The sequence below is a fragment of the Mus musculus genome, chromosome 16 (genome assembly GCF_000001635.26).
Source record: "Mus musculus strain C57BL/6J chromosome 16, GRCm38.p6 C57BL/6J".
In the NCBI taxonomy this organism is placed as follows: Eukaryota; Metazoa; Chordata; class Mammalia; order Rodentia; family Muridae; genus Mus; species Mus musculus.
In genome coordinates, this window is record NC_000082.6 from 31,948,536 (window position 1) to 31,974,102 (window position 25,567).

Here is a 25,567-nt window from a genome sequence, read left to right on the forward strand (position 1 = left end):
ATGACGACACGGCTCGCCCCGTGGTTCTGGAGCACGCCGCCCGCATTTCCGTTTCCGCCGCCCGCCGCTTGGTTCTCCCGGCCGTGGCCGTGTCGGGTTTGGTGTTTCTGCATCATGTCGGGTGGCTTACTGAAGGCGCTGCGCAGCGACTCCTACGTGGAACTCAGCGAGTACCGGGACCAGCACTTTCGGGTGAGGCGGGCCAGGCCGGACCGGGCCACGAGATGGGGAGCCTTTGGGCTCTAAGAAACGGAGAAACGGTTTACACTTGTCTTACTATGTCTTCCCTCCTGATCTCCTGGGGCCCAAAATGCGAAGGGGTTCCGAGCGGGGCATGAATGTCACCGAAGCCACTTTATCTCCCAGGGCATCTAACACTTTATTTCACAGGTCCTTGCAGCACCCGGGGAGATGTGGCGGTGGCCCCTGTTTGATGGGCTTGTCTTGCTTGGGAAAGGGACTGTAATGAGGAGGGATCCCTGTGGCGACTGACCAGACACTAGAGCGGGTTTTGTTTTTAGTAAGCTAAACACTGCCCTTTGGTACTTCGTTCCTTTCTGCTGTAAGACAGCCCTACAAAAAGTTGGCAGTAAGTGGGAGACTTAGAGTTGGGTTCCCGTTTGTGGCTGTCTGACGGGCATCGGGACAAGTCACACGAGTCGCCTTAAGATTGTTTGGATGACAAAATCTAGTACAGCCAGTGGCTGAAGAGAAGCTCTGTCTCGAAAAACAAACAAACAGAAACAAAAAGAAATTTAGCCTAATTTTAAAATGTTTGCTGTGTGTCTGCTAAGAGTTTCACGTCTACAGTTCTCATTGCTTTGAACAGGTCCACATCAAAACTAACCAGTTTGAATTTAAAGCACACTGAAAGATTAAAACTAGGGGAGGAGTCATTCATTTGCTGTCAAAAGCCTGTAACTCGGGGCTGGAGAGATGACTCAGTGGTTAAGAGCACTGTCTGCTTTTCCAGAGGTCCCGAGTTCAGTTCCCAGCAACCACATGGTGGCTCACAACCATCTGTAATGGGACCTGATGCCCTCTTCTGGTGTGTCTGACGACAGCTACAATGTACTCATATACATAGAAAGCCCGTAATTCTCTTCAGATAGTAATAGTTTGTGTCATGTGCATTTTCTAGTGTATTCTAAATGCAGTGTGTCAGTGCATTGTTAAGTGTGAAATTAAGTTACAGTGAAGTTATCGACTCTGCGTTTTACAGAGTTGCAGTACAAACTGCACCTGATAGCCAAGTGTGGTGCTGGACATCTGTAGTCCTAGTAGAAATATCGTAAGGTTGAGATCAGCCTGCACAGGTAAAAAGCAGATGTTTCCTCTAAAGTTCTAAAACCTTGTTTTTGTTTGTTTTTAACACAGTGTCTGTTGGTCCATAGACTTCACCTGTTCAGTCCTGTAACAGTCTTAAGACAGTGTGGCAGTGGGAATAAGACCAGAGGTTTTTAAAATTTTTATTTTATTATAATGTTGTTGTTGTTTGAGACAAGGTTTTACTATATTGCCTTGGCTGACCTGGAACTCACCATGTAAAACAGGCTGGCTTTGAACTGACCAGAGGTCCACCTGCTTCTGCTGGGATTAAAGGAGTGCACTGTTGCGGCCACCAGCAGCTCGCAACATGAACGGTTCGACTGATATGGCTACTCAAGCTGTAAGAGAGGAATCTAGACGGCCGCAACAGTGCACCACCATGCTTAGCTCGATACTGAGTTTGAATTCTGGCTGAAGCTACTATATAGTGTTTCATCCTAGGAGACTCAATTGTTTTTCCTCATGTGTAAAATGGGAATGATATATCAGGGCCTACCTCATAACATTCCTTAGAATGAAATAAAACTCTCAGATCTGCAGTCCTTTGAGCTTCCCCAGGGGCAGACAGAAATACTATTTTCTTGTGTATAGCTGCATGTTCTTGGTTTTTAAAACTGTAACTTGGAGCGCTAGAGAGCTGGCTCAGAAGTTAGCACAGGCTGTTCTGCAGGACTTGGAGCCAATTCCCAGCACCCAGATGATGTCTCGAAACATCTATAACTCCAGTGCCAGGAGATTTGATACCCTATTCTGGTTTCCGAAAGCACTGGGCTGGCACATGGTGCACAGACATGCAGGGTGCGGGCAAAACACCCATACACATAAAATACTAAACTCAAACCAAAAAAACTGTAACTTGGGAGATGGGTGTGATGGCCCATGCCTGTTATCAAGGCATTTGAGGGAGATGGTAGTAAGACTATCAGGAATTTGAAAGCAGCTTGGACTATGTGGTCCTGTCTCAAAACAAAAACAAAAAACCCAAAACCCAGAACAGAACAGTTGGGCTGAGTAGACATAGCTCAGTAGGTAGAATGCTTGCCTTGCATGTGTGAAACCCTTGGGTGGATCTTGAGCTGTACATAAACCCAGAGTGGTGGCGAACGCCTGTAACCCCAGTACTTGGAAGGTAGAGGTAGGAGGATCAGAAGTTCGATGTCACCCTTGGTTAACATAGCAGGTTCAGTGCAACCAAAGCTACATGAAATCCTGTCTCAAAAATCAGAGGCTGGAGAGATGGCTCAAGTACTACTCTACCAGAGGACCCCCGTTCAGTTCCTAGCGAATTGGGTATCTTACAACCAGTTTCAAGGATCCTGATACCTCTGGCCACCAAGGGCTTACTACATTCTGGTGTGCACCGCCCCCCCCCCCCCCCACACACACACAAAGAGAAATGAACTAACTTAAAAAATAAAACCACAGAGCTGGGGATATGGTTCAGTGGTTAAGTCCACATGCTACTCTTGAAAGGACCCAAGTTTGGTTCCCAGTATCTACACCTTGTGGCTTAGAACTGCTTCTAAGTCCATCTCCAGGGGAGACAATACCCTGTTGTAGTCTCTGAAGGCATCTGGATTCACATGTACATACCCACACACAAACATAAAGACATGCATTAAATCTGACCCTTCATACTCTTTGTTTCTTGCTTCTTTCACTTTGCACTCCATCTTGGAATGGCTCAGAGGTTAAGAGCACTTGCTGCTCTTGCAAAGAACCAAGGTTTGGTTCCCAGCACCCACCTGGTGGCTCACAACCATCTATAACTCCAATTTCAACTCCTTCTTGCATGTACATACATACAGGCAAAACACACATTAAATAAGATCTTAAAAGAGAACTCCAGTTCCAGAGTAGCCTGAAAGAAGTTTCTAAACCTGGAAGACAGGCTCCAACTGGGACAAGCTGTGGTGAAACACGCCAGGCTCTTAAGTTTCCCTTCGGTGTTTCATGTTTTTCTAATCTACTACTAAATGCGCTCACCAAAGCCTGCTGTCGTGAGTCTGTGCTACAGAGCATTCAGAGGTGATCAGTGCACTCATATCCTCAGAATAAAGGGACCTGGACCAGCATTACCTAAGGAATACTAAATGAAACCTAGGAGACTGCATGAATGCCCTGAATGTGAGTCCTCTCAGCTACTCTCTAGGCTGGATTCCACCAGCTGGTTAATGTCTGTGCCCTCACACTAGGGTAAACGTGTATGATCAGTTGGCAGGTCTGTTTAATCACATCTGTATGTACATCTATGTCTTTTCTGGTAGAAATACTAAAAGCCACCACCATTTTTGTAAAGACGTCTAAGATACCATACTAAGTGAGTGTGGTGGTTCATGTGTGTAATTACAACATCAGGAGGCTGAAGCAGGATGTTCAAAGGTCAAGACCAATCTAGGCTACAATCTAAGACCCTAAAGGAAAAATCGGGGGCCTAGGGCTGGTTATTTTGCATGCTACCTTGAGTTTGTTTCCCATCACCACTATCAGATACCACGTCTAGGCTACAATGAACCATCTTCTCCCTGAGGATTGTCAGGTGTGTTAGTTGAAGCCCACTTAAACTCTTTTTTTGTTTGTTTTGTTTTTTTCGAGACAAGGTTTCTCAGTATAGCCCTGGCTGTCCTGGAACTCACTTTGTAGACCAGGCTGGCCTCGAACTCAGAAATCCGCCTGCCTCTGCCTCCTGAGTGCTGGGATCAAAGGCGTGCGCCACCACGCCCGGCTCCACTTAAATGCACACCTCTAACCCCAGCACTCAGAACCCTTGAGGCAGGTGAGTCTCTGCATTTTAGACCAGCCAGAGCTACACAGTCCTCGTAGAAATCACTAACCTCTCTCTTACATGAAGCAAAAACATAAGCATGCAAACCACCCAGCAGTTTGTGCTGTGAATAGGCTGTGCTATGAATAGACTTACAAGGGTTACTTTGTGCTATATATGGGAAGGGGCCTTTCTGCTATGTTCCGTCAAAGGTGTAGAATTTTAACTTGGGCCATTAGAGAAGGGTCCAATGCTGAGGGCACGGACTGTAAAGAGAACCGTATGCCACTCCCCTATAGTAGGAGTTACATGCTTTACCTCTCAATTAAAAGTATTCTGAACCTTATATATTTTAGAATTAGAATACTTCCAGGATGGTAGAGTTCTTTTTTTTTTTTTTTTTTTTTTTTGAGACAGGGTTTCTCTGTGTATCTCTGCTCTGGCTGACCTGGAACTCAGTTTGTAGACCAGGCTGGCCTCAAACTCAGAAATCCACCTGCCTCTGCCTCCCGAGTGCTGGGATTAAAGGTGTGCGCCACCATGCCCGGCTGATGGTAGAGTTCTTACCTAACAGTTACATCCTAGTTCAATCTCCAACACCACCCAAAACAAACAAAAATCCACACTTTTAAGAAATATGTTTTTGTTTGTTTGTTTTTGTTTTTTTGAGACAGGGTTTCTCTGTGTAGCCCTGGCTGTCCTGGCACTCACTTTGTAGACCAGGCTGGCCTCGAACTCAGAAATCTGCCTGCCTCTGCCTCCCGAGTGCTGGGATTAAAGGCATGCGCCACCACGCCTGGCAAGAAATATGTTTTTATTTTATGCATATGAACATTTGCTTGCGTGTATGGCTTTATACCATGTGCATGTCTGGTGACCAACCACAGAAGCAAGGAGAAGGCATTGTATCCCCTAGGACTGGAGTTACTGAGAGTTAAAAGCTGCCATGTGGGTAATGGGAATTGAACCAGTGTCCTCCAGAATAGTCAGCCTTTAGCCATCTCTCCATCCACCCCCACTTCCACCTCCCCCTACCCCAACCTCTGTGGCCCAGAAGACTATGTCAGGAATCAGGATGATGAGAGATGTTAATTTCCTAATCAGAATGACTCCCTTAATTAGACTTAGGAATACAACTTTAAGCAGGGCTGTACATTGTTAGTTTTCAGATTTGTTCATTGCTCATGTAATGCTTGTTAAGAGGGCATAGGAAACTTCAGAAACTGGTTCTTTTAACCTGAGGATTTACTCGGGTGTCTGCACTGTGTACTCCATGCTAGGCTGGCATTCAGCCTTCTAGGAGAGTCTTCTGTCTCTCCACCCCGCCTCCTGTAGGAGTACTGGGATTAAGGGTGTATGCTATCACACCCAGCTTCTCGAAGGATTCCTGGGATCAAGCTTGTCAGGCTTGCACAGCTAATGCCTTAGTGGCTAAGAATTCTCTATCTCCAGCCCTTAGCTGCAGTGTTTATCTTCGTCTCTATTTGAATTTCCAGGGCGACAATGAAGAACAAGAAAAGTTACTGAAGAAAAGCTGTACGTTGTATGTTGGAAATCTTTCCTTTTATACAACTGAAGAACAGATTTATGAACTCTTCAGCAAAAGTGGTGATATAAAGAAGATCATCATGGGTCTGGATAAAATGAAGAAAACAGCATGTGGGTTCTGTTTTGTGGAGTATCCTTCTCAGGTGTCTAATCTAATGTAGCTGTTGAGCCAGGGCAGAACTCAAGGGCCCCGAGTACCTGCCTTTTTGTTTTGAGACAGGGTCTCACTGCATGGCCCTGGCTAGCCTGAACTCTAGCCACCTACCTGTCCCTGCCTCCTGGTGTTAGGACTGAAGGTGTAAAGTGTATGCCACTACACCCCCACTTGTTTTGTTAAGGTATTAACTTGTTACAATCTCACTCCTTCCTATGAGTCCTGTGCCTTTAATCCCTTTAATCCTACCGCTTAAGGGGCAGGTGGATCTCTGTGGGTTTGAGCTCAGCCTGATCTACACAGTAAGTTCCAGAATAACCAGAGCTGCATAGCGAGAAAACGACCTGAGTAAGTAGGGATCGCAGGCCACAGCTGATGGGACTGTGCATTGATGAGACATCTGGCTGCCCTTGACAGTAAACACTGGAGCATCACCTTCAGCCTCTGGTCCAGAATTTCTGATAGACCTTCTATGAATTGAGAATTATGAAGGAGAGACTCTGTCGCCAAAAAAGGGGGGGGTGGGGGTTGGACTCTCACGTTGCTCAGACTAGGTCTAAACTCCTGGGCTCAGCCCTCTAGGCAGCCTAGGATACAAACACCACCACAACTTTGGTGTCTGGACTCAAAAACACTTCCTTCATTCCTCCCCTTGACATAAAGGATCAACCAGATTTCCAGAGTTTTGAATCCTAAGAGCAGTAGCATGGAAGAGTGAGCGCACAGGGGACACTAGGAGAACAATAAAGAGCCCTGTAAGAACCAGAGTGTTTCCATTTTCCTTGCAAGTCACAGGTCAGCATTCATGATCAGTAAACAAAAGTAACCTTCCTTTTGCTCATTGATGCTGCTCTGTTAAGCATTCATACAGCAGAAAGTCACCAAGTGCCTGCTGCTTACAAGGCATTGTCTGTGTCAGACACTGTGTGTGGTACCAAATGTTTCCGTTTTTATCTTTTAGTGGTTCTTAATTTTTTTTTTTTTTTTTTTTTTTTTTTTTTTTTTGGTTTTTCAAGACAGGGTTTTTCTGTGTAGCCCTGGCTGTCCTGGAACTCACTCTGTAGACCAGGCTGGCCTTGAACTCAGAAATCCACCTGCCTCTGCCTCCCGAGTGCTGGGATCAAAGGCGTGCGCCACCACGCCCAGCTTTTTTTTTCTTTTTTTCTTTTTCTTTTTTTTTTTTTTCTTTAATTTTTAATTATGTTTTTGTGTGAGTTCTTTGCAGGTATGTCTGTGCACCTTGTGCAAGAGCCCAGGTCCTCAGAAAAGCAGTTGCTCTTAACTAAGCCATCTCTCCAGCCCCTTTTGGGTTTACTATTGTTTTGTTTTGAAACAAAATACAGATTGGTATGTAGTCCAGGCTGGCCTCAAACTCACAGCAATCCTCCTGCTTCAGCCTCTTGAGTGCTAGGATTATAGACATGAACCACTGTGTTCAACTTTATCATTGTTCTTGCATAAGAAGTTTGTGATCTTATATTAACCATATTTTCTGTTTGCAAAAATCAAAACATGGAGTGGGGGCAGTGGTGGCACACACCTTTAATCCCAGCACTTGGGAGGCAGAGGCAGGTGGTTCTCAGAGTTCGAGGCCAGCCTGGTCTACAGAGTGAGCTCCAGGACAGCCAGGGCTACACAGAAAAACCCTGTCTCGGGAAAAACAAACCAAAACAAAACAACAAAATAGCAAAACATGGGCCAAATGATTATTAGCAGAGTATCTAGGAAATCATGACTGCCTCAGGCCTGGACAATGTTATTTACCTGTGCTTTACCTGTCCTTTACTGCCCAGAAGTCGTGTTAGACCAACTTTGAACTGACTTCTTCTACAAAATGAATCTCTATGTAAATAATCTGGTTAGGTTAGATTTTCCACTTTTATTTACTTTTATTCATGCATCCTGTGGGTGTGTTTCTTCCAAAATGTTTGTTAGTGTTCCTTAACACTTACACTCCAAGATACTATTCAAGAGCAGATGCGGAGAACGCAATGCGGTACATAAACGGAACTCGTCTGGATGACCGGATCATACGGACAGACTGGGATGCAGGCTTTAAGGAGGGCAGGCAGTATGGACGTGGACGGTCTGGGGGTCAGGTATGCTACAAGGGTACCTGAACTGAATCTCTGCCTGGGATTCCAGTTACAATACAGGTCTTTTCGTCAGTTTGTGGTTATTCTTTTGTAAGGAACTTGTGCTTGTTAGTGTTGATAAGGTTTGGGGTTGGGGTCTGGGGGCTTCCTGAGATAAGATCTTGCCAGGTAGCCAAACTGACATCAAACTTGAGATCAAATCCTCTTGCCTCTGCCTCCTAAATAATGAAATTACAGATGGGTGCACACCAGGCCAGCGATAAGGAAATCTGAGAGTTGGAAATAATCCTGTACATTTCATTAAGTAGTTGTTACTAAACTCATGGTAGGGGCCTCCCCCCTGCAACAATGCCTAGAACAAAAGCAAAATGCACTCAAATGAATTTTACTCTAATTTTTATGCTCTAGTGGTTTGTGGCCACCTGAAACTGGCTAGCTGTGTCTGGCGTGAGTGCAGAGGCAGATCTGTGGCATCAGCATCCCACAGTGCTGTTTCTTTGTTCTCAATTAAGGTTCGGGACGAGTATCGGGAGGACTACGATGCTGGAAGAGGCGGCTATGGGAAACTGGCACAAAAACAGTGAGTGGGGTGAGCCCCAAGTACACAGGTCACGGTACATCAACACAGTGGTGATGCTGGAGAACGTTACCCAAGGTCTCATCAGTGTCTCTGCTGTACTGGAAGCCACCTCTGGTTTTCCTCTGAAATATTAAAAGACAGAATCCAAAGAACGCCTTTAACTCTAGTCTTATTAGGATGATTTTCTATTATTAGGTCAAAAAGCTCTACCCAGGCAACAGACACAATCTGTGCTGATTAAACTGTCAGCTGGATACCAGACTTTTAGGGAGACTGGACAAACATCAGGACTGGCTTTTATAAGTAGGCAGGTAATCTTCATGGGGACTGAGGTGATTTTCTTGTACGTTTTACGTTTTCCTATTTACCAGTGGGGTTTTGCTGTAGCCTGTGTAACTCTGCTCTGAGGAACAGGTGTTTCCCAACTGGATTCGCCTTTTCTAGTCCAGTAGAGTTGGCACCAATCCAGCCTTAAATGGTCCTGGGGATGCCACCTGCTTCTATGCTTTATGCATCAGGATACTCTCAGGACGTGAGTGTTCACAAGACACGTTTCCCAAAAAATGCAAAGGTTTCACTGAAAATTTAAATCAAAACAAAACAAAAACAAAGACCTTGTTACACAGAGAGCCTCCGATATCCTAAGTAGGGAGGACACTGTCAGTAGGGAACGGAATGAAAACTCAAATGTTGCCTGCAGTTGAGCAAGGAAGCTGAGGTTGGAACCATTAAACTATTTCTTCCCATTTTCAAAAGGACCTTAGAGTAGAGTGGGCTTTAGAAAAGGGCTTCACCCAGCTGCTTGGGAGGCTGAAGCAAGATGATCAAAAGGTAAAGGCCAGCCCGGGGCCTTGTGAATCTGCCTCACAATCGGAACTTAAAGGGGCAGGGGAAGGTGCCAGGCACAGCAGTTAAGGACTTATTATGTGAGTGTTTTGCCTTTAATCCTTGGGGTTCAACAATAAAAGAGTCTGAAAATTGGGAGAGAAAACCTACTCTAGGAGCCTCTGGTTACACATATTTTAGGCTTTTTTTCCCCCTGAAATTGTACTTACTGAGGTCCATGTATTAATAAGAGGTCAGTCTGTACAAAAATCTAAAGATTTTTTCACTTTCTTTGTATTATTATATATGAGTAACTTTTGATACCAGAATAAATCTTTCGTGTTTGTCACTAAAGCATCGGAGTCTCGCTAGTTTCTCATGGTTGGGTCACAGCATCCTTGTCGCTGTATTAAGTGCAGTTTTCTTGGAGCCATAACAACTGTTAATGCTTAGGAAGCCCATTTGCAAACACTCAGTGAAGAGACACTTAAGTTTAAAATAAAGCTTTTTATACTGTAGCTTGAACTGTTTACCATACATTCTTTTGTAGTAAAATATAAGTCAGATTTCAATCATCTATGATTCAAGACAGTGGGAATTTTATCTTCTGTAACAAGTTTCAATAAAGTTAGACCAGCTTCTTCTGTGTCTATTTCCTCGCCTATAAAGTGGGACATGTTTTGGTGGCCCTCCCCTGAGAGAGGAAGTGTGGGCACCTTGCGAAAACAAGACACACTAAGCAACCACTGGACGCGTAAGGCAAAAAGAGGCCAGTTTTCCAGAAGACATAACTGTAGATGATGAAACAGGAGGGAAACAGGGCTGCATAAGAGGATGTTTCCTGGGCTCGAGGATGCTAATTTTGACAGTCTTTTTTGATTATACCCTTCTTTCCTATGTCAGAGAGATTATCTGAACTATACTCACTTCAATCAAAGAAAGTGAGATCTCAGAGATACAGGCCAAGTTGGGTGTGGTGACACATGCCAGTAATCCTAACACTAAGCCGAGGGGAAAAGATGGTAGGTTGCCAAGGTTACACAGCAAGAACCTACAAAAGGTACAACCCATCTCTATTCCAAAGAACAGCAACAACAAAAAACTACAGAAAAACAAAAAAGAGCCAACAGAGACATGTAGGCATGTGGATGAAGAGTAAGAATAGCCATCCTAGCATCTCTGAGATTAATAGCTTCCTATATATTATTGTAAACTGAAGTAGAAATTTTGAGACTTGGTCTAGAGCTCTGCCAATCAATATTGTGGCCAGACACCACAAATGGCTACTTAAAAAAATAAAGTTGGGGCTGGAGCAATGTCTTGGTACTTGCTGCCTGCAGAGGACTGGGTTCACTTCCCAGCACTCAAGTGGTAGCTACAACTGTCTGTGACTCTAGCCCTCTCTGAGTACTGCATGCACCATGGTACACTTACATGCAGAACACTAATAAGTAAGCATTGGTGGTGCACACTTTTGGTCCTACTAGGGGTCAATGGGAGGCAGAGGCAGGAGGGTCTAAGGCTCCAAGGCCACCAGAACAAAAGACAAAACAAATACACGAATGATTAAAGGTGTGTGTTACCATCTGGCAATAAAAAGTAAAATGAAGCTTGAGATTTTCGTCACGTTAAGCACATTTTCCATACTCAGTAGCTGCACATGGCAAGAGCTGTGTAGAGGATAAGGTAAAGCAGGCCCAAGAAAGAGCTGTTGCTGCAGGGCTGCTCTGTGGGTGGGGCTAGGTAGGGCTACACAGTGAGCCTTGTCACCACTGGAATGACACTAAGAAATGCACTATCCACAACACAATACACATTATTAAACACAACAGAACACATGTTTATAAAGGTATTTAGTTTATTTTTCAAAAAAATATTTTGCTAGAAGGGCTGAGTACTGACTAATTTTACATGATCATAATCTTTTAATAAAATCTGACCAACAGGTATCATTCAAGTGAACAACTTGTCTAGGTCTGCTTTTGTAATCCCCAAATACAATAGCATTTCTTGGATGCTATTCCCCAGATCTTAGACATCTACTGGCCAGGAGGCAGAGCCTACCTAGCACATAGCAAAATGATGTACTTTATAATTGTTGATTACCTTGGTCTCTTAACATAATGAAGCACAGCAGATACATCAGTGTATTTCATTGACATTATTCACTCACTGTCTCTGACCCACTCAGACCCCCAATGGCTCCTAAGGCAGGGAAGAAGCAGTGAGCCCCAACTGCAGAGGAAAGGGACAAGTCACACTAGACAAGTACTGGCTGTGTCCCTAGTTAGCTCTGCACTGGTATATTCCAACCATAAGCTCACGATGACCATTTATTCATATTCAATGGTAAACAGAATACAGTGCAAAGCCAAAAGTGTGCTGTGAAGTTATTGGCAGCAACTTCTTTTCTCTTCCTTGAGAGGCCAACTGAAAGTTAAGTCTCCATAATTCTTAAGAAAACTAAAAGATGAATTAAATCTTTATTGATTGCTAGAGGTTTAACAAAAGGAACTACTACTGGAAAAAAGCAACTACAGCCGGGTAAGTTTGCCCATGAGGACCGGGCAGCTTGCTAAAGGCTCATCATATATGAATAGCTCTAAGTTTGTGCAAGGCTTACATTCATCCCAGTGACATAAAGTCTGCCAGTACTTTATGGGTATCAAAATTCAGTGCCAAGCCAGTGACAGTAAAGCATTACTGCAAACATCAAAAGATTGTGCTAAACAGAGGTTTACATGTAATTACAAGAAGAAAAAGAACGACAGGCCTGGTGGTGCACGCCTTTAATCCCAGCACTCGGGAGACAGAGGCAGGTGGATTTCTGAGTTTGAGGCCAGCCTGGTCTGCAGAGTGAGTTCCAGGACAGCCAGGGCTACAGAGAAACCCTGTCTTGAAAAACAAACAAACAAACAAACAAACAAAAACAATAAAGAAGAGAAAGAACAACTGTGTGCTGAAACCAGATCTCACTAATGGCAGAAACAGGAAACAGGTGTAGAACATACTGAAGACACCCAGCATGTAGGCTAAAGCAAGCTGAAGAGTCCACCTGAAGGTGTCCTAGCATACTAGAAAGGAAAGAGTAACTGGACCTGGATAGCTGAGTGTTCATTCCTGCATCCCTCACAGCTGACAGGACGGCTTCTCAGACTGCAGAGGTGGGCGTTATGATTATTCTCCCAGGCATTGGACATAATGACGCACCCATGTAATCTACACATCAGGGAGGCTGAGGCAGGAGGACTGCAAGTATGAGGCCAGCCTGGGCTAAACAAAGACCCTTTTTCAATAAGAATCTCAAAGGAACACAACTGTAACTTCTGCATGAAGTCTCTTACTGGGGAAGTGAAATACTTCCTTAAGACCTTTGAGTCAGTCATCTTACTACTGGCTATTTCAGTATAGGCACACCAACAAAATCCCATAGTAACATCTTGCACATAAATTTTGAAGAAGCTCATGCTGGTATAATTATGTCTGAAAGTCTTAAGACTACATCCTTAGCTGGGCATGGTGACAGAGACCTATAATCCTAGCACCTTTGAGGCTAGTCTGACACACGAGACCCTGTTCCCCAAACCCCTTCCCTAAAAGATCTTCAAGCAGCCTGGCCAGTAATCCTAGTTACTTGGGTGACAGGAGTATTAAACAGAAGATCAGGCTCAGCCACTGAGCAAATTCAAGGCCAGCCTACGGCAACATCATAAGACCAGGTCTCAAAATGTAAAAATGTTTTATAAAGAGGGCTAAGGTTGTACCTCAGTGGTAGAGCACTCGCCTAACATAGAAATGGGCCCTGCGTTCCATCCCCAGTACCACAGAAGCAATGAAGACATCTTCCCCAGGGTCGATACAACCTCCAGCTGCAGCAACAGAAAGTGCCTCCACCTCGGTCAGCGCAAGGACTGCTGACCCGGCTTTACACTACGGACTCAGTCTGGCTAACTGAGGAGAGAAGAGTGCCACCCTGTGCCTGTGTCTGCTGCTGCGGAGACTCCTGCGTGGGAACCTAGGTGGCTCAGCCCTAACCGAGGCAGTAGGCCCTACTCAGCCATTTTGCCTTTTTTGTTTTTCAAACATCTCATGCCTAGCTAGGCAGTTATTCTCTCTCGTGTACTTGGTAGTTTTCTACACAAGTTTCTTAATGCTTCCCTCCAATTCTGGGAGAGAAAAAAACTGGTTTGGCTTAATATGCATCTTATATTCTTTTCAAACATGTCACAAAAGGCCAGATTAAATATGCAAGCTCTACCACTTTCATCCTAATCCAGAGAACAGGACTATTACAGCCTGTTCAGTAAGTACAGGACTCAGATTGTTCCTGTGGAAGCCAAAAGAGCCTTTGGGGATGCTGAGGTACCAGAGAAGACTAGAGACCATCCCTCGCCACTGCTCTCCCAGAGACCTCAGTGCTGCCTCCCCCCCCCACCCCCATCTGCAAAAGACCATACCCAGTCTTCTACTTTTGAGGGTTTGTTTTTTATATGTCTTGAAATAGGAACATTTTTAGTAAATCTTAAATGCCTTGGAGTACATAGGCAGCAACACAGAGAAGCGGTAACTAGCAAATTACTTCCATGAAATGCCAAATTCTCATTAACTATGAATTTGATGGATGCTAAGTTTTTTTTTTCACAAGTCAAACCCAGAAAAAAAAATCCAAGAAAATTAAATGTCTCAGGAAAAGCCTTTATGAGATTTAGCCTACATATTATAATTCATAAAACCAAAATGGGAATTTTATTGTAGAGTATGTTGGTATGTACCTATATTACCAGCACTGGGGAGACAGAGACAGGTTTAGCTTGAGTTTGAGGCCAGCCTAGCTACTGTGAGCTCCAGGACAGCTTGGGCTACATAGTGAGACTTTGTCTCAAAACAAAACAAAACAAAACAAAATAACCCCTCCCCCTGCCTTTTTAAAAATCAGGTAACTGGCACCCAAGGACGCTGCCCGTTTTTCCTCCTACCTTAACTCTTCTCAGATCAGCCCTGTGCCAGCAAGCTCCATACCCCTAAGCACACCAGCCCCTCCCCCTCGCCTTCAGAAGGAACGTGTCTCATGCTGGAGACTCAGCTGAGGGACATCAGCAAACGGGACTGCTGGTGTAAGTGAATGTGACTGGCTTTCCACAGCACTCCTAGCTGCCCTTTATGCCATAGGGAACATCTACTCTGAGCTATGCTGTATCAAAAACATCTTGCATTTTTAGGTTCTGGGGTTAACTTTTAAACCTGTATTCAGTTCACATCTAACTATGTTTCAAAAGCTGCACCAAATCTACTAGGCTTTTTTTTTTTAATACTCTTTACTGCATGCTCTGTCTATATGCATGCGTTTGGATAATAAATATTAAATATGGGAGGGACATATGGAATCCATAAAGTTAAAAATGAAACTAAATTGAACATTAAAAAAAAGTACATAATAGCAAGAGAATGAAGGGCAAAAATAAATCTGAGGTAACAATAAGTGGCCCAATACCACCAATCTGAAATATCTGTAAAGATTCAGTAAGTGTTTGGAGATTCAAGTAACAAGCCATCTGCTCCATCATGGCGCCTTCTGGAGTCCCTGCTGAGTGAGTCTCAGTCCAGGAGCCGGCACTCACACAGCTCCTTATAGATCCTCTTCCGCACACGAGGCATGTCTTCTTGAGAAAACTGGAAAGGCTGCTCTAGGGCGAGGCACTTGCAGTACTGCAGAAAAAGAAAAAAAAACCAAACTCTGTTCCAGAGACACCTGAGAGGCACGCACAGCCCCACCTTCCCCGCTGCCTTTTAGTCACACACACTAACATTAGTCTAAAGCTGTACAATAACATTTATGGGTCTTGTAAAATCATGCTGTTGTTTCTGAGACAGGGTTTTTCTGTGTAACGGCCCTAGCTGTACTGGATCTTGCTTTGTAGACCAGGCTGGCCTCGAATTCACAGAGATCTGCTGTCCCTTCCTGGGATTAGAGGTGTGCACAACTGTTTTACAGCACTGACTTCCAAATACGAAGTAGCTTTCCAGGCAAGTGAATAGCTAAGCATCCTTCCACTCTCCCCAAGGGCGACTTGCTAGCCTGCACTTAGAGACTTCACAGGGAAAGTAATATTCACGAGGTGTGAGGTGTAGAATGGGGTTACCTTCCAAGGTCTTTGTAAATCTCTGAGTTCATGTGTAAAATTATTTCCCCATAAACACATGCACTTTTCTGTTACACTTAGAATAACCTCCCGTAAGATATGGATAAGACCCCCTGTCCATTCTCGTCCCTGAAAGACAGTTCTTCCTAATGACATCTGCAAATACAGAAACCAGTGTATCCCAACAACAAAGAGAAAGTGCTGTATTCCTTAGTACTGTATACACAATAGGACTACCTATCATTTCTTTTCTTGAAATAAAACAACCAACTCACACACTGTAAAAAGTAGTATTTACCTGGAGCACAAAGACTCCACAGTCACTGTCATTTTTCTGTTGTGGAATACACTAAAGAGAAAAATAAGATGACCATTAAAATAAATCAAGTACCTCTCTTCACATAAGAAAACTGTTTCCATAGGTAAATGACCAAGAGATGAGAAACTCTTCTGTCCCAGACAGCTTGTCTATACCTCCAGTATTTAAATACCTTAACAAGCCTATGGCCACATGAAAAGATCTTTCAAGTGGGAACCACAATTTAAATGTGGGAAATGGGAAAACCAAATTATAGAATCTCTTACAATCTAATTACTTGAGCTGACAATGGAAACAAGTGGCCCTGTGGACCAGAAAGCTTGGACACCAATGCCCCCCCCCCCATCCCACTGGCTTCAGATAAGTGTGAGCAGCAGCCCCTGCTGCCAAGCGTCCCCACCAGGAGAGATGGTTCAGACTCTGAGCCACAAGACCTTCCTCCCTTCATTGTTAAGTATTTTGTCACAGCAATAAAAAAATTACCTCATAAAGTTCTTGAAAGCCTTAACATCTCACCTCAGATTAAACAATTTTGTTTTATTCTTTGAAGTAACTCATAAAGGCAAAGAAATCTGTTTATAAAAGAACTGGTTACTGTATCTAGGCAGAATCATGGAAGACCTGGGGGATGCAGAACACCCAAGTGTGCTAGAGGATAAATCGGCCGATCAATGAAACCTGACAAGCTCCTTCCTGATGTAAACTGGTATGTAGGTTACTAGAAACATAACACCAAGGCCCAATTTTAAAGGGTAATATTTGGCTTAGTGCAAAGGTGAACTAATATTGATCTTCTGGCCTTGGGTTTTAACATTTGCTTCAAGACCCTGCCTAGACCACTGGGTCAATAATGGAGCAGACTTGAGTTCAAGGACCAGCCTCTGGCAATAGCCCCAAGGTCCAGTTTTGCTTTCTATGAAATAAAGACGCAGCTTATCCCTCAGGAACTGCCTGACACAGGCTGAAAAGGTCAAATGAGACTGTTACAAGGAAAGAGAACAACTGGAGGGACGCCGCATGACTGGGCCCTCCCTCTGCTCCATGGAGAGCTACTTTATTGTCTATGGTCAAACAACACAGTGGATCCTACCTATATTCCTGGTAGGACCCCCATCTTGTGGGCACAATAGACAATCAGCACATGTCTGAGTCTACATGGATCATGTGGAAATTAAAACTACAAGGTAAGGTGCCACCCCTCCACCAAAACTCTGTTCTCCATAGAACACCAACAATTATTAACGCTACCAAGTTACATGCAGCAGCACCTGCTATCAGCAAGTGCTAGGAAACTGCACCCCCAGGAGGTGAGGAAGTACTAAACAGGTTCATTCGGAGTTACCCAGAGGCCCCGGAGGACCCCTCATCCTGTCTTCAAAGTTTCCCAGCAGGCACGCACACTTGGCACTGCCTCCCGTGCACACACTGAAGTTTCATTTGTACTGAATGCTTACCTTTGTAACAGCAGTCTGCCAACCCTGAAGAAATTCAGGTCTATTTTTTTCTCTGGCTTCAGTCAGCAAATACTTTCTTATATTCTGGTTAAAAAGAAATCACAACACACATGCTGTGCAGGCTCTATTCGTTGGTGACATATGGACCCTGCCCACCACCAGTTAGGAGGTCTGTGCAAGCGGGTGACGTCCTATGGGAGCTTCCAGCCGGACTTTACTTCCCCCTCACAGCTGTCCAGTGTCCCTCAAGGCTAGACACCTTACCAGTCACCTGCCTACACCCGAAACCTGGGATGGGATGTGTAAAGACAGGCGAGCATGGCAGAAATCATTAATAACTCAAGTTAAGTAAGGAACGTCTCAGCTCTCTGTCCATTTCTCAGGCCCTTTCCCACCCTTACTCAGCCATAGATTCTCAGTTAATATCATAAACATTTTTCCAACTCTACCACTTCTCTGCTAACTTTATGATGTAGGTAAGATTTATTTGTTTGTTTGTTTATTTAGTGGTGCTGATGATTGAACCATGGGCCATCTGTGTATGGCAAGCCTGGACTATACCACTGGGCTACAACTCCAAATGTGACAATAACACAGATTTTGTAATACATTTAAATTTTTTTCTTTTTGAGACAGGGTTTCTCTGTGTATTCCTGGCTGTCCTGAAACTCACTCTGTAGACCAATTTGCCCTCAAATCCACCTGCCTCTGCTTCCCAAGTGCTGGGATTAAAGGTGTGCGCCACCACTGCCCGGCAATACATTTAAATTTATCAAGCTGTTCCTTTTTTTCTTTTTCAGTGTAAGAAAGCCTTCCTTACTCTATGAATGAACAAAACACCAAAACTTAACCAGGATTTCATGGTTTTTTTGTGCTTTTTAAAAAAATTTTCTTTTCTCTTTTGAGATAGGGTCTCACTTTGTAGTCCTCACTGAGTGGAATTCATAGATCCCCCTGTATCTGCCTCCTGACTGCTGGGATTAGAGGCATGTACCATCAAGGCCAGCATGTTAATGTTTTCTATCTGTTCTTATAAGTAGTATAATGCAAGCTTCTATAACTTTTCCAAGTAACAGCTAATTTTCCCAATGTCATAACTGAAAAGTTTGTCTTTTCTAAACCTTACCATATACTAAATTTGCTTGCTCGCGCTCTCCCCCCCCCCCCATACACACACACACACACACACACACACACACACACACACACACACTTGAGTTCTCTGGATACTTTATGGTGGATGTTTCAATCAGTCTATGTCCCTAATATAAATATAATCTTATAAACTTTTCATCACATGCCTTGACATCTAACAGATGAGTCTACCTTCAGTATTACAATTCAAGTCCATGCTCATGAGTTCTGCAGTGTGAATTCTAGGAAAAGCTCACTGGGCCTCTCAAACTCCCGTTAGTGGGCTGGGGATGCAGCTTGGTGGGTAAAGTGCTTGCCTTGCGTGCACAAAGCCCTGGCTCTAACCCCAGCACCAAGTAAAGTGGGTGTGGTGACACACACCTAACCTCTCAGCACTTAGGTGGTAAGGGCGAGAAGACCAGGAGTTCAAAGATATCCTTGGTTACATAGCAAACTGATGGCTAGCCTGGGCTATATTAGACTTGGTCTCAACACCAAGCATGGCATTGTAAACCACAGTTCCAGGAGGCTGAAGGCAGTATGAGTATATGTTTGATGCCAGTACGGGCTATACAGACCTTCAATCAATAGAATAAAAACAAAATCTTGGCAAACTGATGAGATAAAAATTGTTATTTAGCCGGGCAGTGGTGGTGCACGCTTTTAATCCCAGCACTCGGGAGGCAGAGGCAGGCGGATTTCTGAGTTCAAGGACAGGCTGGTCTACAAAGTGAGTTCCAGGACAGCCAGAGCTATACAGAGAGACCCTGTTTCGAAAAACCAAAAAAAAAAAAAAAAATTGTTATTTCAGTTTGGTGAAAATTGAACTCTTCTTAACATTGAGTCTGCTTGATTCTCTAGCTATTCAGATTTCTTCCAAATAATTAAAACTTTAAAGTCTTCACCCTAAGGCTTTGCACACACCTTACTACAGTACCCTTGGATGATGGGCTCCAGTAATAAATAAATTCTTCCTTTTTTGTTGTTTGTTTGTTTGATTTTGTTTTGTTTTGTGAGACAGGGTTTCTCTGTGTAGCCAGGCTGTCCTGGAGCTCACTCTGTAGACCAGGCTGGTCTCAAACTCAGAGAGCTGCCTGCTTCTGCCTCCTGAGTGCTGGAACAAAGGGGGTGCGCCACCACCGCTTGACATCAGGCATACTGTTCTAACTGGGTCTTCATTATGCAGGAAACCCAGCCATGCTGACTGTGCTTCCCATCGTGTGACACGCTTGTTGATAGTAGCTGAGCTCTACAGGGTGTGAGGGTGTATGGCTGAGATCCCAGCGTTTGGGAAGCAGAGGCAAGAACACCAAGTTCAAGGGTGTCTGGCCAGTCTGGGGTGCATGGCCAGCAGCCTGGGATGGATGAGCATGTAAGAGCATGTCTTTACCTGAACTCTAATATTTTGTGTTAGCATAATAGTTATTTAGAAGATTTGAAGTAACATTAGCTCTAAAAGAGATAAAGAAAAAACAATTTCTATCCATAGTCAAGCACTTGTTTAAAAAATTTTTAAGATTTATTTAATGTATATGAGCATCCTGTTGCTAACACAACAGAAGAGGACATCAGATCCCATGACAGATGGTTGTGAGCCACCATGTGGTTGCTGGGAATTGAACTCATGACCTTTGGAAGAGCAGCCAGTGCTCTTAACCACTGAGCCATCTCTCCAGCCCAAGCACTTTTTAAGGAAAGGAAAAAAAATGTGGTTTTTGCATTTCCTTAAAAAATGCTGACCCCCAATAGGGCGCACACACCTCTCTAAAGGGGGCCTCAGAGCATGAAGCTCAGTCACCCTGCCCTGAGCACGTCCTCTGGTCATCCTCAAAGCAGCCGCGGACGTCTACTGCTGTCTAGAGCTATGGTATATCATTGTCCATCACAGATAAAAAATAAGACAGGCAGAATATTAACTTACCTCTACACAGAATTTAAAATGAATGCCTTGGGAATCATAAAATGAAATAATCCGGCTGGAGAGTGTCACAGTAATGAGAGACCAGTGGACCTCCAGGTGGATGGGAATCAACAGAAGACTCTTTTTAAACAAGTCCACCTGGTTAAGGGAAGGAAAAGAAATAGAGCTGTCACTACAGAACCAACGACGGTGATGTTCACCTATTGACCTTTGTTTGACCTGCTAAAATCATAAAATGGGCAAGAGGTGAAGCAGAACTTGAACCTATGTCTCACCTCTTTTTGTGTGTTTGGTTTTGGTCTTTCAAGAAAGGGTTTCTCAGCCGGGCGTGGTGGCCACTCCTTTAATCCCAGCACTTGGGAGGTAGAGGCAGGCGGATTTCTGAGTTTGAGGCCAGAGATGGCTCATCGGGTAAGAGCACCGACTGCTCTTCCAAAGATTCTGAGTTCAAATCCCAACAACCACATGGTGGCTCACAACCACCCGTAATGAAATCGGATGCCCTCTTCTGGCCTGTCTGAAGACAGCTACAGTGTACTTATGTATAATAATAAATAAGTCTTTGGGCCAGAGTGAGTAGAGTTGACCTGAGTGAATGAGGCTGACCAGAGCAAGCAGAGGTCCTAAAAATTCAATTCCCAACAACCACATGAAGGCTCACAACCATCTGTACAGCTACAGTGTATTCACATACATAAAATAAATAAATCTTTAAAAAAAAACTGTCTTAATAAAACATGCAATCTCATGCAATTCTGTTTGTCAGTTTTGTTTGCCCTCTTATCCCCTGACTCCCTAGTGTAGCATGTAGGAAACATGTTTCCTTATACAGTTCTAAAAAAAAAAGAAAACACAAAACTGGCATAGGATGGCGCCTGCCTTTAATCCCAGCATTCAGGAGGCAGAGGCGAGTGGGTCTCTGTTGAGTCTGAGTCCAGTTCTGTCTATAGAGTGAGTTCCAGGACAACCAAGGCTATACAGAGAAACCTGTCTCAAAAACCGAGGAGGGGGTTGAAGACTCATACAAACATGCTTTAGTACCTTTACCAGACAGTCCTGGCTATTCTCATCACTTCTCTGTGTCTCTGATGTGAAAATGGAGAAAATGTTCTTGATAATAATATATGCCCTTTAGGTCAAATATATCCTTAAAATCCTAGCATGCCCTTTTTATCCTAAAACATGTCTTCTCAAATCTAGAAAAACTGCTATTCCGCTTCTAATTCCTACGAACGGGTGGTGAGATGGTCGACAGGTAAAGGCGCCACCACCGAGCTGGGATCGGAGCTCAATGCAGAACCGGCACTGTAAGGGAGAACTGACTCCCACAGTTCAAAGTTCCTGAACTCCACACCTGTACCACGGCATGTAGGCACGCACGCACGCGCGCACGCACACACTAAATTGATGTAATTAATTAATTAATGTAATCATGCGGAGTTAAACAGACAGCCCTTGAATGCACGGTTCTTTCACTATAGATACCGTGCCAAGCTTTTTCTTTTCTTTTTTTCCCCCATAGGTGTATAAACTATTAACAGCAAAGGCCCAGAGACTCATTCCTTCTTAGATACACCCACAGTACGGCCCCTGCGGCCAGTGGTCTTGGTGTGTTGACACGAAGGTCCCCAAAGTGGCTCAGCCCTCTATGGGCTCGTTTTCTTCAGCCGCTCCAGGTCCTCACGCAGCTTGTTGTCTGGTCCGCTGGCCAGAGCCTGGCTGTACTTCCCATCCTTCCCATCCTTCTGTCTGTTCAGGAACCAGTCTGGAATCCTGTACTGTCGCGGGTTCTGCATGATGGTGATCACACGCTCCACCTCATCCTCCGTGCGTTCTCCAGTCCTCTTGGTGAGGTCGATGTCTGCTTTCCTCAACACCACATGAGCATAGCTCCGCCCCACGACCTTAATGGCAGTGATGGTGAAGGCTGTTTTCCACCGCCCATCGATGTCGGTGTTGAGTACTCGCAAAATGTGCTGGAACTTCTCAGGGATCACTAGAGACACGGCGGCGGCACAGACGGAGGCGTGTGGGCCTCCTGTGGAAGAGCTGTGCCAAGCTTTTTATTCCTGTCCTTTTAGATGGGGTCTCCTGCAGTCCACTTTTCCTTGAACTCTCCCTCTATCACAGGATGACCTTGAACACCTCCTAAATGCTGGGATCACACGGATGTGCTATGAGGCCCAACAAACTCATTTTTTACAAGTGTTTGTGGAGTACCTATTGCTTTGTTATCCTTTGGTATTTTTAACTCCTCACGATCCTATCTCAAAGTAAAAGTTGTGGGGGCCATCAAGATAGTGCAGTGGGTCAAGCTGCTTGCTGTGCCTGAAGACCAGTTCGGATCCCTGGGAACCCACCTTGAAGTGGGAGAAGAGAACCTAGTCCACAAAGTTGTCCTAGGACCTTCCTGTGTGTGCTGTAGCATGCAGGCACCTGCACATAGACCAGCTACCACACATAGAGAAATACAATTCTAAAACTTAAAAAGCAGTTCTTATAAATGTCCCTTAGGTACAAAAAAGTAAATAAATACAGCTGGGTTGGGTGACAAGTTCAAGGCTAGCTTGGGTACATATAGACTGTCAATCTATATGGGAAGTAAAGGGGAACCAGAAGCGAAACATAGATTCCGTCTTTAAAAAAATTTTCCCCCCTTTTTGTTTTGTTTTGTTTTGTTTTGATTTTTGGAACAGGGTCTCTCTATGTAGTCCTGGCTGTCTTGTAACTCATCACATACTCCGCCTGCCTCCGCCTCCCCAGTGCTGGGATTAAATATGTGCTCTGCCACACCTGACTTTTTTTACTCGTTAAAATTTGTATTTTTATGTGTATGGACAATGCATGTCATAGGATGTGTTGTCAAAGGACATCTTGTTTTGTTTTCTTTTTGTTTGTTTTTTCTTTTTTGGTTTTTCGAGACAGGGTCTCTCTGTGTAGCCCTGGCTGTCCTGGAACTCACTTTGTAGACCAGGCTGGCCTCGAACTCAGAAATCCGCCTGCCTCTGCCTCACAAGTGCCACCACGCCCAGCTCCAGAGGACATCTTGTGAGCTGGCTCTTTCCTTCAACAAGGAGGGGTCCAAGGACTGACTTCAGGTTGAAGCGTCAGAGTTGAAAATAACCACCCTACCAGCTGAGCCATCTCCCTTTTTACGGTATGCTGCTCTATTGTGTATTGATGCAATCGCACTGGATGCGTTAGGTTTCATGAGCTTACATGTTGTCTACAAGGTTAGTCAATGAGAGATGTCATTGTATACATTTATTTTTATTAGTGTGTGTCTGACGGTGTTGTGTATACAAGCACGTCTGTGTACTGGCATGTGAATGCAGCTGTCTGAGAGTGTCAGAGAGGGCACTATGTAGACCAGGCTAGCCTTGAACTCTAAGAGAGTCACATGCCTCTCAGTTGGGAGTACTAGGATGGAAGGCACATATCATGACACCAGCTTTATTTTGGTTTGGTTTGCACAGAACTTCAGTTAATTGTCAGTTTATTATCAAGCACCCATTTTCATATGATTTTGTTAGTTTCTTAGCATTTAACATATGGCTACAATTTTTTTTAGTTCCTAATTTGAGAATCCAAAGAATAATTTATTTTCATTTAACAAAGTAATATGTATTTTTCAACTACTTCCCATGAACATATACTTTTTACACAAAGAAAACCATTCATTGTGTTTATAACATTTGCTCACCCCTATCTTCCAGAGCCAGGTAAAATTTCCAGCTGAAATAGCATCCACATATATGTGCTATGCAATCTATACATGAGTATATGAATGTGGGGTTGGGACAGAACCCAGAGCCTCCCAAGGAGTCGGATGTGCTTTGCTACTGAGCTGTACCCCAGAGCCCCGCATCTGTACTTTTAGTTCTACCAAATCCTAAATAGTGAACTGTCCAATCTATTTCTACTGTAGCCACCATAGCTCATCGAGTCAAAACTCATGCATCTGAGGTCATCTTTCATACTTGCTCTCCTTCAGCCACTCAGAGGACACCACGAGAGTGTGTGCATTTCACCCCCACGTCACACTTGTCCACATCTTGCATCTGGCCTGCTGTCATTCCCGACCCAACAAGCACCGCCATGCCTGTTTCACCCCCATCAAGTCTGGTTCCTCACGGTTCCTACAGCAAAGACCGGATGTAAACTGTAAACTAGATGCCACCTAGAGCTCTTTAAAAGATTCCTATCCCATTTATGGGAAAGTAAAAAATGCAGCCAAATATAATGTAACACATCTGTAATCCAGACACTCAGAAAGCTGAAACAGAAAGATTGTTAGAGGCCAGCCTGGGCTATATAGTAAGAAAGAAAGTAAAGAATGGCAAGGGGGAAGAGAAGAAGAAAGGGGAGAGAGAGAGAGAGAGAGAGAGAGAGAGAGAGAGAGAGAGAGAGAGAGAAAGTATTGGGATTGGGTGGGGGGTGGGGAAATCAGAGAAGCAGCAAAAATGAAAAAGAACTAAATGCACTGGACTTAAGTTAATGAGGTAATTTTGGGGAAAGCCTGAATGAAGGGGGTTGGGGGGAGTGACAACAATGACACCTGGTTGCCAAGGAAACCACCTGTGGCCAAACAGTAAGGATTCTCAATTCCAACCTTCTACTTCAGTGAATTAGGGAAGAGAGAATGAATAAAGTTAGTGGGTCACCAGTGGCTAATGGTTTCTAAGCAATCACGCCTACATAGTGACCCTAGAGATGCCTACATAGTGAGAAGGCAGAGGGGCAGAGAGGGGCAGAGGCAGAGGCAGGCAGATCTCTCGAGTTTGAGGCCAGCCTGGTCTACAGAGCCAGTTCCAGGACAGCCAGGGACATACATATCTAAAAATCAAACCAACCAAAGCCGATGGCATCCCACTTCCTTCTGTTCCACAAGCAAACTCCATGAAGCACTCTCTCATTAGCTTTTATTGACTGTGACATGAGACAGAGCAAAGTTTCTCTTCCTCATCTACCACCACCTAGAAGTGCTTAACATACCTCAGCTAGGGAATGGCTCAGTGGGTAAAATGTTTGCTCTCAGACTGATCCCCAGGCTAGAATTTAAAAGCTGGGTGTGTAAGACATACCTATAATCCCAGCCCAGGAGAGACTGAAATAGGCCTATCCCTAGCGCATGCTGGCCAAACAGCCCAGCCTACATGTCAAGATCTAGGGCAGTAAGAGACCATGTTTCAAAACACAACGTGGGCCAGGAGCAAGCATGCTTTTTATCCCAGCACTGAGAGGTAGAAGCAAGTGGGCCTCTACATACTGAGTTCCAGGACACCCAAGGCTATATATAAACC

General features: G+C 44.3%; 2 protein-coding genes and 1 pseudogene across 6 annotated transcripts in view; 1 reads left to right on the plus strand and 2 right to left on the minus strand.

Annotated features, from left to right (window-relative positions):
• The first annotated feature begins 10 nt into the window (after positions 1 to 10).
• On the plus strand, positions 11 to 9,937 carry Ncbp2 (nuclear cap binding protein subunit 2). The gene is made up of 4 exons (NM_026554.4): positions 11 to 192; positions 5,590 to 5,771; positions 7,756 to 7,894; positions 8,404 to 9,937. Exons 1-4 carry the CDS (start codon positions 115 to 117, stop codon positions 8,473 to 8,475), a joined length of 471 nt encoding a protein of 156 aa, NP_080830.1. The 5' UTR covers positions 11 to 114; the 3' UTR covers positions 8,476 to 9,937.
• A 1,197-nt stretch (positions 9,938 to 11,134) lies between these two features.
• Senp5 (SUMO/sentrin specific peptidase 5) overlaps positions 11,135 to 25,567 on the minus strand; it is a 43,618-nt gene continuing 29,185 nt past the window's right edge. For 2 of the 5 annotated variants that reach the window (NM_001357087.1, NM_177103.4), the window contains exons 7-10: positions 20,265 to 20,402; positions 17,210 to 17,293; positions 15,735 to 15,785; positions 11,135 to 15,002 (exon numbers count right to left, since the gene is read on the minus strand). In NM_001357087.1, the coding sequence (NP_001344016.1) occupies positions 14,892 to 15,002; positions 15,735 to 15,785; positions 17,210 to 17,293; positions 20,265 to 20,402 (384 nt within the window). In that variant the 3' untranslated portion in view covers positions 11,135 to 14,891. The remainder of the gene's footprint in view (positions 15,003 to 15,734; positions 15,786 to 17,209; positions 17,294 to 20,264; positions 20,403 to 25,567) is intronic. The other 3 variants (XM_006522240.4, XR_003951796.1, XM_006522242.4) reach the window with 3 other exon arrangements.
• Positions 20,767 to 22,327, minus strand: Gm15696 (annotated as a pseudogene).